Here is a 15588-nt window from a genome sequence, read left to right on the forward strand (position 1 = left end):
ACAAACGCAAAAACCTAAATTTAAACCAAAATAAAAAAAAAAAAAAAAAAAAAGCTACATGACTACAACGTTCCTATACATATTTTCACAGATGCTAATTATCTGAAGTAGTTGAAACAATATTGAACTTGGTTGTAAAAAAGGATACATTTGTCGTAATTGTGTATAAATATATCAAAATGTAAAAAAAATTAAACTACAATCAAATTGATTTTATTTCCTTTTTAACTGAATGAAATAAAACTAGTTTTTACACCTAAGAAATATATTTTACTTCATCAAAAAGAGAATAAGTTCAAGGATAGACAAATATTCTCAATGATTAATTTATCAAAATAATCTATATGTCTCTTAAAAAGACAACTGCTTATCTGATTTTGATTATAGAACATGGAAACAGAGATATACATTATAAGACTTTTTATGAACATGAAAAATTATATGTGGGATTACACTTTATGTTTTACTCAGAAATATTGTTTTTTTTCAGCTTTAATTGAATATTGTTGATATTTAATAGAACATAAAATTTCACCCAACATAATGAATTTGTGGCTTTCAGTATGCTTAGATATACAATAGAGATTAGAAGCATGAGGATTGATTCTAAGCTAAAGGCAAAAGAAAGCAGTCATATTGAAAGGATCTAGGAATGGAAAGTTTGGTACTGTGGTATGCATAAATGAAAATGTTTACAAATTTCCACCTCCAAAAGCAATAAAGGAGTAAATACAACATAAAATGAAATGTATTATAGATCAAAGGGCCATTATAAAAATATAAAACTGTAATTTCAAGAAGTCATTGGTTTTCTGATCCTATAACTTGAAATATATGCCAATGACACTATGTAATTTTTGTAATATTTAATCGTGAAAATTTTATGAAGAAACCATAATGATATTTCAATAAGCAGAAAGCTTGTTAAATTAGTCTTAGTTCCTTAAAAAGGAGTCCTTTTAAATATTGCTACTTTTTTCTTATTTCTGAATTATTAATTCAACTTAGCAAAACACGCTTTTTTGATTCAAAAGAATTCTTCCAAAGAAGAGAATATTTTTTACCATAGTAATTTGCACTGCCTTTGAATTCTGATTAATGGTAAACTTTACCACATTTATAGCTTATTGACAAAACCAGCATACTTTCTGCCCCTAAGAGGCAGCAGATTTCATCTATAGGAGGATATGTGTGGATAAGATTCTTAAAAGCTTATTATTCTTCAGCACCCCATGGGAAATAAAGAACAAAAGTAAAATTGATTGTGACTTTTGACAATTATTAGTTAGAAAAATGAGGTAACAATTGCCAAAAAAATCACAAAAGTGAGCATGTTACCTGGCTATGACAAAGAGCACACAACTGACACCCAAGTAAGCCAGCAGAATATACATCCAGATATCAGGGGAGAGAGGATTCAGGAAGGAGAAGACGCCTGGGTTTGTACCATTAGGCTTGCGGTACAAAATACTTATTCCAAGTGTCATAAAGGGCTTGGAAAAGTCGATGACCTTCTCTCGAACATAGGTAATAGCCAGTGGAGCAACTGCAAGGTCAGCTTTCTGTAGAGAGACACAAAAAACAAAACAAAGAAAAATTGCTGCTAAGTCACAAGCAAAAAGGAAATAAATAAACCAAGTGTTTATACCTGAGAATCATTTCAAAATTTGAAATATTCCTCCACTCTGAATGTTGTATCTGATTTGCTCTATTTCTGTTTGTTTCAGCATTAACAAGTACTTATTTTAACTAGATAATAGGGAAAATACTACAGAACAAGAAAAAAACTGAAGAACTTGTGATTTATACTCAATTCATAAGTTATTATGAAACTGAGCCTTTCATAGTCACTTTAAAAGCATTTAAAATTCTTTTAATATCAATTAAAATTTTTCTAAATACATTGGTCAAATTCTGCTTGCAATAATAACCACGCAAGACTATCAGGGAATCAAGAAACATTTTTTTTTTAATTTTGAAAAACTAAAATCCTGTTATTAAAAACTTTTAGCCTTTAAATAGTTAAAACATTCTTAAAATCATTTTCATGTGATTGTTTATTGGGTTTTGTTCCTATCCCTCTAATTTGTTTTATATTATTTAATGAAAATCCTTGCAGCTTTGCCTAAATCTCATTAGGAAATGAGTTTTTCAATTTTCACAAAGTTGCTAATTCTTCACGGTAGCTTAAATATGTTAAATTACTAATGCTTTTCAGTCACCACATTATAACCATCTGTCAGTAATGAATTTATGCTGTAATACATTGCAAGAGGTAATTATATTTTAAAATAACAAAGGCATGTATGATGAGAGGCTGTATTGCTACATTTCTTTTATTTTTGATAAACATAAAGCTTTCAGAATAAATAAGGAATTCTAATTTTAAAGAGCAACCGAAAAATGTATAAAAGAATAAAAGTAACTATCTCATGTTTCCTCTAACATCTTAAGCAGTGTTGAAGAACTTAGGGAAGAAACTTTTCTAAAACGCTAAATTTGTTGGTAATATTACTCTGTATACATGTTCTGTGGTTTGTAGAAAGCACTTAGATGTTGGAGAGAGTATCTTTAAGAGCATTTTATAGGGCCAGGGATGTAACTCAGTAGTGCAGTGCCCTGAGCCCAATTCCTGGTAAGAAAAAAAAAATAGTTATAAAGTCATATTTCTGCAAACTAAAAAAAATGATTTTAAGGTCCCAAGAAGAGGATATCATTACATTTCATATTCATAAGTCAAGGAAAATATCAAGAATAATAATGGCTAGCATTTCTTAGCCATTTGCTGTGAAACGGGTACTGTATTGCAAACTTCATGTGAACTGTCATATTTAAAATCCCCACACAGACTTACTACTATTCCCTTTTTCAGGAATGGAAACTGAAATCTTGAGAAATGTGTATAGAAATGTGTTTACTCTCATAGAGCTACCTGAGCATTGGACCCAGAATATAAACAGAGGCTGTCAGTCTCTGATTTAGAATTTAAATATGCCATGAGATTCAGAAACTAGTGAAGGAATCATGGAAAAACTACTCCTTCATTCATTCATTCAGTTACTCATGAAAGAGTTTTTAGAGAGAGAAAGGGAAATATACAGAAGTGAGACTAGTAATTGATAAGATTGTAATCTCTGATAATTTAGAAGGTCAATACAAAAATCAGTCAGGGCTGTTTTCTAGAGAAAGGAGACAGACAGAAGGAAGTAAAATCACCTTGAGAAAGTAAGCTGTTTTGTTAGAGAAAAAAAGTGATAATTTAAGAAATACAAACTCCACATAAGAATAGAGACAAGATAAAGTGGTTTGGTCTTGTTTTGGAGGTTGAGGATACAGCATTTTTCAACCATGTGACACTTCGCTCTGGTACTTTTCTCCCCTTGGGTATAACAAAAAGAAAATTTCATCACTGATAAAGCATAGAAATGCAGAAGAATTGAAGTAATGAGCCTTTTTAATTGGCAAAAGTATATGTTTTGGTGTACGATGTCATCATATACATATATTCATTTGACATATACATATTCACTATGGAGTGATTAAATGTGGTTAATTTACCTGTTATCTCACATAGTAAACATTTTTGTGGTAGGAATACTTAATTTTCTCTTAACACTCTTTTTATATGTGGGATTTAAAAATTTGACATAACAGAGGTAAAGTCTAGAAGAGCAGTTACTAGGAGCTTTTGGTGGCTTGTTGAGCAGGGGCAGAAGAGTGGGCAGTGGGAAGATGTATATCAAAGAATGAAAAGTTTTGGTTACATAGGAGAAATAAGTTCAGGAAATATAGCGACCAATATGGTGACCTGTTCATAACACTAGCTTTTTTAGTGATAAAAATTTCAATTTATTACTTGTATCAACAAATTTATAAAATAATTCAAATAATATGGAACAAAGCCACTAAATAATTCCAAAAAGTTGCTCTATTGAGCATATATTATAAATATATACGACATATTATATTATATTATGTTTGTAAGGCCTCAAGTTTAATTAGTATTGTTCAAAATAAAAGTTAAATTAAAAGTATAAAATTAAAATGACAAAAATCATGTACTAAAATACTTTCAATTATAAAAGTTGTTCAAAAGAAAGTATTCAAGTAAACAACTTGATACACTGAATATAAAATAAACCAATAAACAGAGTTTATTATACCCATATAATAAAATATTATTCAATTATAAAATAGAAATGAGTTCAAGTCATGAAAAGGAAGAATTTTAAATGCATATTGCCCTGTGAAAGACATTAATCTGAAAGGGTTATGTATTATAAGTCTAACTCCATGATATTCTGGAAAAGGTAAAATCAAAGAGAAAGCAGAAACCACTGGTGGCTGCCTAGGGTTCATAGGGAGATAGAGGGAATGGTGGAAATGCATGACACAAAACACGATGAAAATATTCTGCAGGACTTTGGAATTGTGGACACATGACATTGAAAAGTCATATAACCATGCAACACAAACAAGGAATTATCATGTACATGATAGACTTTAATAATAAATGCATTAATAATGTTCATCAAAGGTAACAAACATACTAAGCTCATGGAAGATGTTAATAACAGAAGAAACTGCAAGGCGAGTTAGAGGGGCAATATAGAAATTCTACTTTCTACGTAATTTTTCTAGATGCCTCAAATTTCCCTAGAAATCAGAGGCTACTGATTTTATAAGTATAATTTTACAATAATTTTATTTAGTATGATTTAATGTATGTTGATCATTTGGTTAGAATTTAGTATTATGATTAATAATTAAACACACAAATTTGACCAAATGTCAATTATTAAAAGCAGTTTTTAATTACACATTAAATGTATTTTTAAAACTCACTTAAATGAATCTCAGGGATGAGGATTTAGCTCAGTGGTTCGGCTGCCTGCCTCACAAGTGCAATGTCCTGAGTTTAAGCCCCAGTACCAAAAAAAAAAAAATAATAAGATTCTATAAATGAATCTCGGTAAGCCTTGAACAGTTGAATAGTAGAAGTTAACCTTTATACTCACTTGCATTTTCTATGCATAAAATCCAGCTTCATGACAAGTCTATTAATAATATAATTTTGAAAGCTAATCAAAATGTTGTTAGATTAAAGGTGTTCATAATGACAGTTGTGGTATTTTCCTATTAAATATTATGTTATTAAAGACAACAGTTTGACAAAAAAGTCTAATGGTAGATTTAATAATATAAGAACATTATCTCTAAATAAATGTTGATATGACTTAATGAAAATTGACTCAGCAATCGATTTCTGATTTTAAAGAAACATAGTCTTGCAATAGACAAAACCAGTGGACAAGAAACCTTTACCAAACAATAATACTGGTGTTTGCAGCTTAAAGAATGAATGAATTGGCCAAGGCCTGAACTGGGAGTACGGCAGCAGTAAGACAGGAATATCATAGGAAAAGCCAGTATTAAACGTCTTTTATGGACCAACAATGGGCTAAATTCTTTGTTCCTACCACTTTCATTAATCCTCACCAGAGCTCTACTGAATTTGTAACGTGACTGCCTTTTTACAAATAAAAAAAATCAGAATAGTTAACATGAAACATGATTTTAAGAGAATATGGCCCCCAAAATGACTTTGCCACACTCATTTCCCATTATGTTACTGTATACTCATTAAATACAAAGCAAGCATTTTTCTGCTATATTGTTCTCCATTTCCCTGCCCCAAATGATCCTCCCATTCCTCCACTTTTCAAATTCTACAGATGGGGGCCGGGGATTTAACTCAGCATTTCGGTGGCCTGCCTTGCAAGCGCAAGGACCCGAGTTCAATCCCCCGTACCAAAAAAAAAAAAAAAAAAAAAAAAAAAAAAAAATGCTTCTTTCCTAGCATCAAATTCTACAGATGACTGCAATACTTTCCTCCATTATAGCCTTCCCTGAATACTCTATCCACAGTAATTTCTCTTCAGAGAAATAGATACAAATTCAACCGTAGCATAAAACGTGTAATAATGTTTTGTTATGTCATTTCTAATTATTTTATATGTAAGTCAGCCAATATGATGTGAGCAATTTAAATGTATGTATTACTGTAATTGTATTTCCCCTCTTCCTATAAGTATAGATAAACACTTTGCGGCCTGCATACACTTTCTTATATCAAAGCACAGAACGCCATACTGAAGGAACGGTAAAGCATCTCTCCCTAGAAAGCTCCCAAAGTTACACAGGCAGAAGCTATTTCATTAAATTAGTGAGTTTAAATTTAATACCCTAATCTTCCTTGTACAAGCCTGCTAAATTGCTTTATTCATCTTTATGACCATAATGAACTTAACATTTCTAAGGGACTGGAAAAATGTGACATCTAGGCACTGCCTAGTAAATGTTTGCTGAATACAATTTCAATTCAATTTATGAAAATTTTCAAAGAAAACTCAAAGAGAAATGTAAAATTAAATTTCTTTTCTGGTCATAGTCAATAAGTAGGATTTATTTCGATAATAATATAATTTCAAGTTAATTGACACCCAGACAAAACAGAATGGTTCTCTTTAGAGTTATTTACCTAAGAGCAATCCATTGATTAAAGTCTCATAGTACAATGACAAAAATTAGGTAAGAAAGCATCTACTCAAGAACAGCATAAAAGATACAAGTCTTCTGGTATTCCGTCACTATCAGTTCCATTAGTCCTCCGGTCTTATGCTTCTTCTGACCACTCTGTCTGCCTTGCCAAGTTTTAGACACGTCCCCAGACTCCTTCTCCATTCCTTCACCGCAGTCCCCACCTCCTGGAGCAAAGCTTAGGCCTCACAGGTTCACATGGCTTATTCTTTGCTTGATTCACATGCCTTGCTTTGATTTTGCTTAAAAAGAGTCCTGCGTGAACACTCATTTTATCATCCTTTACCTCCTTTCTGAGTTTTTATTTTCCTCATAAAATATAACTTGCGTGAACACTCATTTTATCATCCTTTACCTCCTTTCTGAGTTTTTATTTTCCTCATAAAATATTGTATGAAATAAATTGTATGAAATAAAATCATGTCAATTTCCTGCCACTTTCCACTAAAATGTTAATCTCTTTTGAACAGTTTCTTTCTTTTTGTCCTGTTCTGTGACGCCAGTGCTCAGGGTAGTGCATGGCAGAGAATAATTATTAAATATTTTAAATGAATGAATGAATAAAACTCCCTATTGCTAATTTTAATCTTGCACTTCACCTCTCCTGTCACCCCAACAAACTCAGCCCACTGCTTCTTTTCCCATCTCTGTGGCAACAGGAACTAGATCCTGGATCACATAGTTAATACTGGGATTATTAAGTGGAGGAAGATGAATTAATAAACCACATGAGGTTGTCCATGTGCATGTTTTCTATTTCTGTTATAACAGATAATAGTATGTAATTACTAACATATTTCATGATTAATATCTCTTTGCTAAATTAGATTTTAGTTATTGCAATAAACAAAAAACCTCATAGCATTATGCTAATAGTCACTAAATAGATACTCAAGAAAAATTTTGATGAGATTAAAGTTACTGATATTCCAAGTATTAGAAAATCAATTTTTTTATAAATTAGGTTTAATTCATATTATACAAAGCCTAATATGTATTGAACTTGTATAAATTTTTATTTTAAAAAGATGTCTGTGGTTTCTTTTCACCAAACCAAAAGTTTCCCCACACTGATACAGTGAAAAGTAAATAAATGAGATATCAAATGTGATTTATCTTCTACTTGTACAGCCTGAAATAGGAGCGATTAGAAAATAATCAAACACAAACAGTAGTACTTTCAGCTACTGCTTCAACAGCTGTTTGTACTATATTAATGCTTAAGTAAGCCTTCTCTTCATTTCAGATGATATTAAGTAAACTTGCCACTGAGGCCACTGTGAAGATAACTTCTCAACAGGAAAACCTTAGGAGAGCCATGCGTCCAAAAGTGTAGTGGGATTTCTTTTCAAATGAAGACTGGGGTTTAATTTTTTGTTTTTGTTGTTTTATTCAACAAAATGTGATTTTGTTTTATACTCAGTTCTATAGTTAAAAGGATTAATAGTCCATCACTACAATTATCACAATACTATCCTTTATTTCTGCCATATTTCCACAGAATGTACTACTTTTTAATACTAATTGAGTTAGTTTAGCTTCCTAGGCTAGGAGGAAAGAATTACAGTATTTTTTACACATGGATAATTTTAAAAAAAGAAAATAAAGTTTCACTTAAAAGTAATCTTATCTCATGTATATCAGGAGTCCAAGGTACAATTGAACATATCTACTAATTATGAGAATAGCAATAAAAGAAACAATAGTGTCTGAGGTTTTCTATTCCTGATTGTGGATATTAATGATTTACTGATTAAAATACTACTTTTTAAAAATCATTTAAATGAAAAAATTCTGCCAAAGATAGTCACTTAGTATACTGTTACGTTATATAATTCTGAGAGTTTTATATATATATAAACATTCTTAAAATGTTTGTTACTGATTTTAAATCATGTTATCATCTAAATACAGTGTACCAAAAAAGTATATACACTTCAGAGAAAAAAATCTATAAATATTTTAATAATAACTTTATTGAGACATATGGGATTAATACAAGTTACTTTTGGCCTCTGTAATTGCAAGAGGTGCTCAAAGTGTTGGCTATGAGCTTCCAGACCTTTACTAGTATGGATAACTGCTGCTTGAGTAACCTTGGCCAAAGTGTTCATTGAGATTGCTGCACATGCATTTTCAATTTCTGATCTAAGGGCTGGAGATGTAGTAGGCTTTTTGAGATATGACATCCTTTAGGGTACCCCATAGGTAAATCTGCAAGTGTTAAATCAGGAGAACATGCACCTTATACAAGTTTTTCTTCTCCTGAAGTATGTATACATTTGGGGGGGGGCAGACTTCATATTTTCTGCTATCTTCTTTTTTAACTTCCCAGTTTAAATGATATGAGACCACAACCAGTGGACCAAGAAACAACTACTAGAACTAAGATAAATGACTCTGAAGTACAAGAAACATTTTTAGTGAAATATCAAACTTACAATTCTGCTCATGAACTTTTCTTTAGTATATAATAGATAAAGCACATTGAATTAAGTCTATTTAATGTAACAAATAAATGATAAAGTTTGAAAACAATTGTTATGACAATTTTGCACAATCTCTAATTAGTTTCAAATTTGACATTAGTTTATTTGTACATTTATTTAGAATAACTGTCACAATAGAAACCATTTCTTCAAAATGTATTATCAAAATTTAACTAGGCACCAAGCCTGAGACAGGGTATATTATAGAAAGTGTTTATGACAATCTCATTTCTCAGGCGCTCACCTCAGCATCAACACGAAAAGAAGAAGAAATGTCAGATAAGTGCTTCACTGAAATACATGTGAGTGCAGTTACACTACAACTTTACTGTCTTCCTCAATTATTGGTCAAATGTGCTAATATGAGCAGCAATTAATTATTAACATTTACATTAATTTCACAAACCTTGGAATTTAAATGGAGCCAACACATAAATGCTCCATAGTTAACAATAAAGAAAATGTAATAAGCTCAAGAGGAAAAAGTGACAGGTGTCACACAAGGGCTAATAAAAAACAACCATGTGTGGCTTTTTTTTAATCACAGTAAAATACACATTGCTTTTAATCCTCCTCAAAACAATCACCATCACTTTCAACACATTTATGCTATCATTCTCACTACATTCTGAAGCATTTCTGGAGGTCTTCTGCTCTCATGAGTGCCTTTAACAGGTGTGGTTATTATGGTGAATGCTGCTTTCGAGTGCCATTCAAGCAAAAGGCAAGCTTGTGAAAACATTACCACTATGATATGTCTCCAGTCATCTTATCTACCTGACTTGCCACGGGGGGACCTCTGATTCTTCCCCAAAGTGAATGTGACCATGAAAAGTAAACATTTAGAACTGCTTCAGTATACAGATGCAGGCACAATACCACGATTAAAGAAACTCGCAAAAGACTTCCAAAACATTTTCAGAAATTGGTAACAAGATGGGATAAGTAGGTTTGAAGTTAGAGGGGGGAGTATTTTGAGGGTGATTAACTGTAATATATTCACCATAGATTTTGATAACACTAGTTTTTAGTAATCCACATTACAGTTCTTGATTTTCCATTTGTAAGTTCTGGATTTTAAAAAATGCGGGGAAGTTTACATTTCAATACAGAAGGAATAAGATGAGATGAAATGTGGTTAGAACTTATAAGCTATATAAATAAATTGGAAAGTACTCCTAGATCATACCTCTGTAAACTTTTCGGGCCAAAATGCAAAGAAATATTAGATGGTGTTTTTGTATAGCCTGTGTATTCTTTTTATTTTTACTTTACTTTATTTTATTTTATTTTTTATTAATACATAATGTTTCCGTTCTTCATGGAGAGTTGGTACATATACACATCTTCATTCCTTTTTTCATTCCCTCATCTGTTGATCCCCTTCATATTTGTAAAAGATCTATCTTCCTAATTGCTATTATTTATCTTTTATTGTGCTCTTTATATTTTTGATTTATCATATAAGATAAACCATCTAATATTTAAACTTGAGTGTAAGATTTATTTCACCTAACATTATGGTCTTAAAATGCATCCATATTCCTACAAATGGCTCAAACTTAGTCTTACCTGAAAGCATGTGTTAGGCTTATTAAAGTACTATGGAGAACAAATCATAACATGATCTTCCGTATACCTCTAACAAACAAGGATAACTTCTTACAAAGTAGAATAAACTTTTGCTTGAACTTTCATATGATTAATTACTAAGCAAAAGTATCTTATGAGTCAAATGTAAAATGTATATTTTATGTTTAAATACTTCAAAATTCATTAGATATTCATAATCGGAACATATACAGAGTATACCTTCTATTGATATTTGTTAAGCAGGCATACTTACATACTGCATTAAAATACTCTAATAAAAATATTCAAACACAATATCTAAGCAGTTAGCCATTATTTAAAATACAAGTAGATACTTTTACAATTATAAGGACAAAAATATTTATAACAGGATTTATTTTGTTCCAGTGTTCAGTAAAACTTCTGAAATCATATAATTTAAGAGTTTAAGCTTTTAATTACAATGATTGAGTATATATTAGAAATTCTGAAATGTGAGAGAATTTAGAATCCTGCCATCTGTTTGAAATTATTCATTCACTAATTTATTTGTCAAATTAATATTGAACAGATTAGTACTGAAATTAATATTCGCTAGTTTATTCAACAAATATTTATCATTGCATGACTGCTCTGTAATAGAACCTGTTTAGATATTTATAAGACGGCAGAAGCCAAACAAGTGAAGTAAACAGACCCTAATTATAAAAAAGTTAGAAAATATAATTTCAAGTAAAGAAGAGCACAATAAAAGAAAATCAACACAGAGGAGTAGAACAACTAAGAGAATAAACGTAGGTATTCTTTTTAACATGAACAAAGGAAACCTTTCCAATCCAATTTTGTTAAAAGAAAAAAAAAAAAAGCCCTGAGCAAGACTAGGAAGAATTCTAGAATTCTGGCAAAGGGGATGCAGAAAGAAAAGGGTTACAAAGGCTCAAAGCTGGCCATGCTAGACAAGCAGCAAACATATTTTTACCTTTCCTATCACCTCCCATTTCAACCATCCTGTTGATCTCCCTCAGAAAACACAGAAATATTACACACAAACCTACAACAGATAATCCGACTTGGATTAGAGGAGGAACAGTGTCAGAGGTACTCAGAGGACTAACTGAAGCTACAGGGAACCCGGAATGCAGGAGAGTCCTGCAGCTTGTCAGAGAATCTTCTGGAAAGGAAGTATCTGTAGATCAAACCTAATAAGTTTATAACTGTATGAGGGAAACTGAGCCAGTTCAGTGGATCCACATCTCTCCTGCCTGTGCCCTTCCTGGGAGCGGCCACTAGCAGATCACTCCAGTTAACCTGAGGGAGAAAATGAACCACAAGTGCCTCAGACATGAGCTCCTGGGTCAGACTCCGTCTACCAGCCCCTTCATCATATCTGCTGTGATCTGTATATGGGAAAAACCTCAGTCTGGCAGCACCATCCCAAGCATTCCCTGAGGGGAAATGAATTCCCCCTCCATCCATAGCAGAAAGAAGCTAAACGAGTGAACAGGGACCAAGGATTTGCCAGGGCACACACTCACTCCTGGAGGGATCTGCAGGCTGCTGCCCGAGAGTGAATCTCTGATTCCTAGTTCCATGCAATCCCTTGTGCCTCCCTCAGACTCCCCACTAGCACTCACTGAGGGCAGGGAATCTACACACACACACACACACACACACACACACAAACACCCTGCTTGGACAGAGAGAGGATAGAACGGGCAAACAGGGATTGCCAACAGGGTTTGCTGATTCCCACCCTTGTACACTCACACCCTCAGAGGTTTGCGGACTCCTGCCTGAAATTGAATCAGTGATTCTTGTAATTCCACACCAGCCATTTCCCGCTCCTGCAAATTCCCCAGCGTGAACACGTTTGTGGATCCCTAATGAGTGTGCTCTCCACTCCGTGGTCCCCCTCTTGTTCATGAACCTACCCATGGAGCGTAGCCATCACTCCAGAGGTGGGTGGTGGTAAGGGAAGGGTACTAAGCCAGGAATGGGGACAGCTTCAGAATCTGCCTGCAAGCCAGCATAATAAAGTCCTGAAACGGGAAGCTTGGGCTTGGCTTTAGAAAGGAAAGCAGCGATTTTAGTGAGACTGTATATAATAAGTACACAGTCAAGGCAAGAACAAAATAGTGTGAACACCCAGGGTTTTTGGTAAAGTGGTCACATGTGAATGGTACGTATATCCCCTAGTTGGAGTATTTGAAATGAGTTCCTGATGACATTTTGTGTTCTAGGGGTTTTTTTCCCCCTTTGCTTTAAGTGGGTAGCTATGTTCTCTCCCTCTTCTCGTGTCACTAATTCATTTAACTCAAGTTCTCATAGCAATACTATGATCTTATTTCTTACTTGTATCTCCCACTTTTAAATTTCTCCTCTCCAGTTTTTAGTTCACCATATTCTGCTCTCTCTCAGTCACTCATCTTCTCTGGTACTAACCCTCTAGCCTCTCCATTCTATTCCTTTTGCTCTTCTTATCTTACCTTGCCACATGTCTTTGCTTGTCTCCTTTCCATGTTAAAGTGCACAAACTTACTGACATTTTCTGCCAGCCTTATAACTTTCCTCAATCCCAAAGTGCACCTCCCTCCTCCTACAGCTCATTCTCACCTCCAAAAATGCCTTCCTAAAAACCTCAACACTAACCCTTCAATCCAACTAAAACCCTTTCAATGAAATCTGACTCCATGTCTAATTTTATTAATACTATTCTTGCTATTAAATCTCTCAGTTTAGTGAGTTAAATTCACTTTCACACATCCCTCAATCTCTTCCTTATACTTCTTCTTTCATATTGTTGAACAACTGCTAATAACAATTGAATGTAGGCTGCAAAAAAGTATCGGTAAAGAATTAAAGTGTGAAGGCAAAGTCTATCACCTACAAGTGATATACAATTACACTTGTTGTGGCTGTTATAGCCAGAACTAGTTCTTCCCTCAAGACACAGAGACAGGGTCCAAATCTCCTAATTTATTTAACTGAAGGTGTAAATACTATCTCTGGACAAATGAAGCTGAAAGCAAGTCATAGGGAAGCAGTACCTTATTAAAATTATCTTCACATCAATAATTTCTACTCATCCTACTAGACTCAATGCTCAGAACTAAAAAAAGGGGGAAATCAAAAATAAAAGTATAAAACAGACATAAATATACATGGTGTTATGGAAAAACAAAGCAACAAAAGACCCCAAAGTTTCTCCTAACTCTCCCAAGGCAGTTACAAGAAGCAAAATTGGAAAGAAAAGCAAATACCGAGTAATCAGAGCTGTGTGAACTGTATCAAGAAGAGATAAAAAAGCTGGACATGACCCAAAAGTTGATGGAATTTTCAGACAGCATGACCAATGTGGACTTGAGGGAAACAAATAAATAATTGGAAGACCTAAACAAATTGGTTCAAAGCAATGAAGGACAAATTCATCAAAGATATAAAACTACAGAAAGCAGGTGGAATTAACAGATAAGAAAAGATGTATACAATTCATGAATTGCAGAAATCATTGATGTGAAAACAGGGTATCTGAAATGGAGGACAAATGGTAAGCTGTGACGAAGTACTCAGAGAAGCCTCCCAAAAAGCTCAGCCAAAAGCTATTAGATGACACTGCGAATACAAAACTGAGACTATTTGGAGGAGAGACCAACCAGAAGGTAATACACATGCAGTAATTTGTTTGCAGAAATCGTAAATAGAAAATTTCCCAAATATGAGAAAAGAGCATGCAACTAAGCAAGGCTTTGAGAACACCAGCCATGATGAAAAAAAGAGATACTTCACAAGACACATCATAATTAAAACACCAGATATCCGAAAATATTTTTTAAGCAGTTAGAAAAAACCCCAAAGAACCACATATAAAGGTAAACCCATTAGAATTACAGCAGACTTCTCAACACAAACTTCAAAGGCTAAAAGATCTTTGAATGAAGTATTTCAAGCACTAAAAGCAAACAATTTCCAATCCAGATTAACGTATCTCACAAAACATTCTTCAAAATAGATATAGAAATAAGGACATTCCATGAAAAAAGAGCTACTCAAGAGATTTATGAATACCAAATCACCTTCTAGAAATCCCACTTAAATAAATAAAAAAGAATCAAAATCACCCTTCTGATGATCCTTCCAATTTGTAATTATAAATAGCTTATGTGGTCCCAAAAGGGGGAAGTTAAATAAGTATAACAAAAAAGAATCACTATGCATGCATGACTAAGCTGCATTTTCTCATGTTTTCAATAAAATGGAAATGGACACTACTAACTTTTAATGAGCAATGAAATGTAAAATACTAAAAATCAAATTAAAGTAAAACAATCTAAGAAGGGAAATCTGTAAATTAAACAGATCTTTATTAAAAAATCACAAATTTAAAGTGTCAGTTTTAAACAAGTAAATCATAATGAATAAATAATACAAGACAATTAGGAAAATGTACATAAATAATGTAGATTGGATACAACTTAATCAAAATTCCTTTCTTTTCTTTCTTTTTTTTTTTTTGTGGGGGGGGATACCAGGGATTGAACTCGGGTCTTTGCGGTTGCAAGGCAGGCCATGGAACCGCTGAGCTAAATTCCTGGCCTCAAAATTCTTTTCATGTGAAAATGGCAGCATGAGTTTTTTCCTAGGCCTTCTTTTAGTATGAAATATATACACATGATATGTAATGAAGTCTAAAATCCATTTCAAAATTGTGAAACTGGGAAAGTAAAGAAACAAGATTACCTATAAGTTTTTAATTTTTAAAGCTTGGTAATGTATACCTGGAACTACACTTTATTTTTCTATTTGTACATGTTTGAAAAGTACTATAATATACAGTTTAAAAGGATAAAATCAATAAGAGAAAAAACAATCAAAATGTCAGTAGTATTTATCTCCAGGAAACATGATAATTTTTTTTTTTTTTTTTTTT

At 32.8% G+C, this 15588-nt stretch overlaps 1 protein-coding gene across 14 annotated transcripts in view; it reads right to left on the reverse strand.

Annotated features, from left to right (window-relative positions):
- The window catches only part of Grik2 (glutamate ionotropic receptor kainate type subunit 2), a 657782-nt gene that overhangs the window by 153820 nt on the left and 488374 nt on the right, over positions 1-15588 (reverse strand). For 12 of the 14 annotated variants that reach the window (XM_033763462.1, XM_010607179.2, XM_010607177.2 and 9 more), the window contains one exon: positions 1339-1562. In XM_033763462.1, coding sequence (XP_033619353.1) covers positions 1339-1562 — 224 coding nt within the window. The remainder of the gene's footprint in view (positions 1-1338; positions 1563-15588) is intronic. The other 2 variants (XM_033763467.1, XM_019205005.2) reach the window with 1 other exon arrangement.

Source organism: Fukomys damarensis, unplaced genomic scaffold, assembly GCF_012274545.1.
Source record: "Fukomys damarensis isolate Sample0158 unplaced genomic scaffold, DMR_v1.0_HiC HiC_scaffold_14, whole genome shotgun sequence".
In the NCBI taxonomy this organism is placed as follows: domain Eukaryota; kingdom Metazoa; phylum Chordata; class Mammalia; order Rodentia; family Bathyergidae; genus Fukomys; species Fukomys damarensis.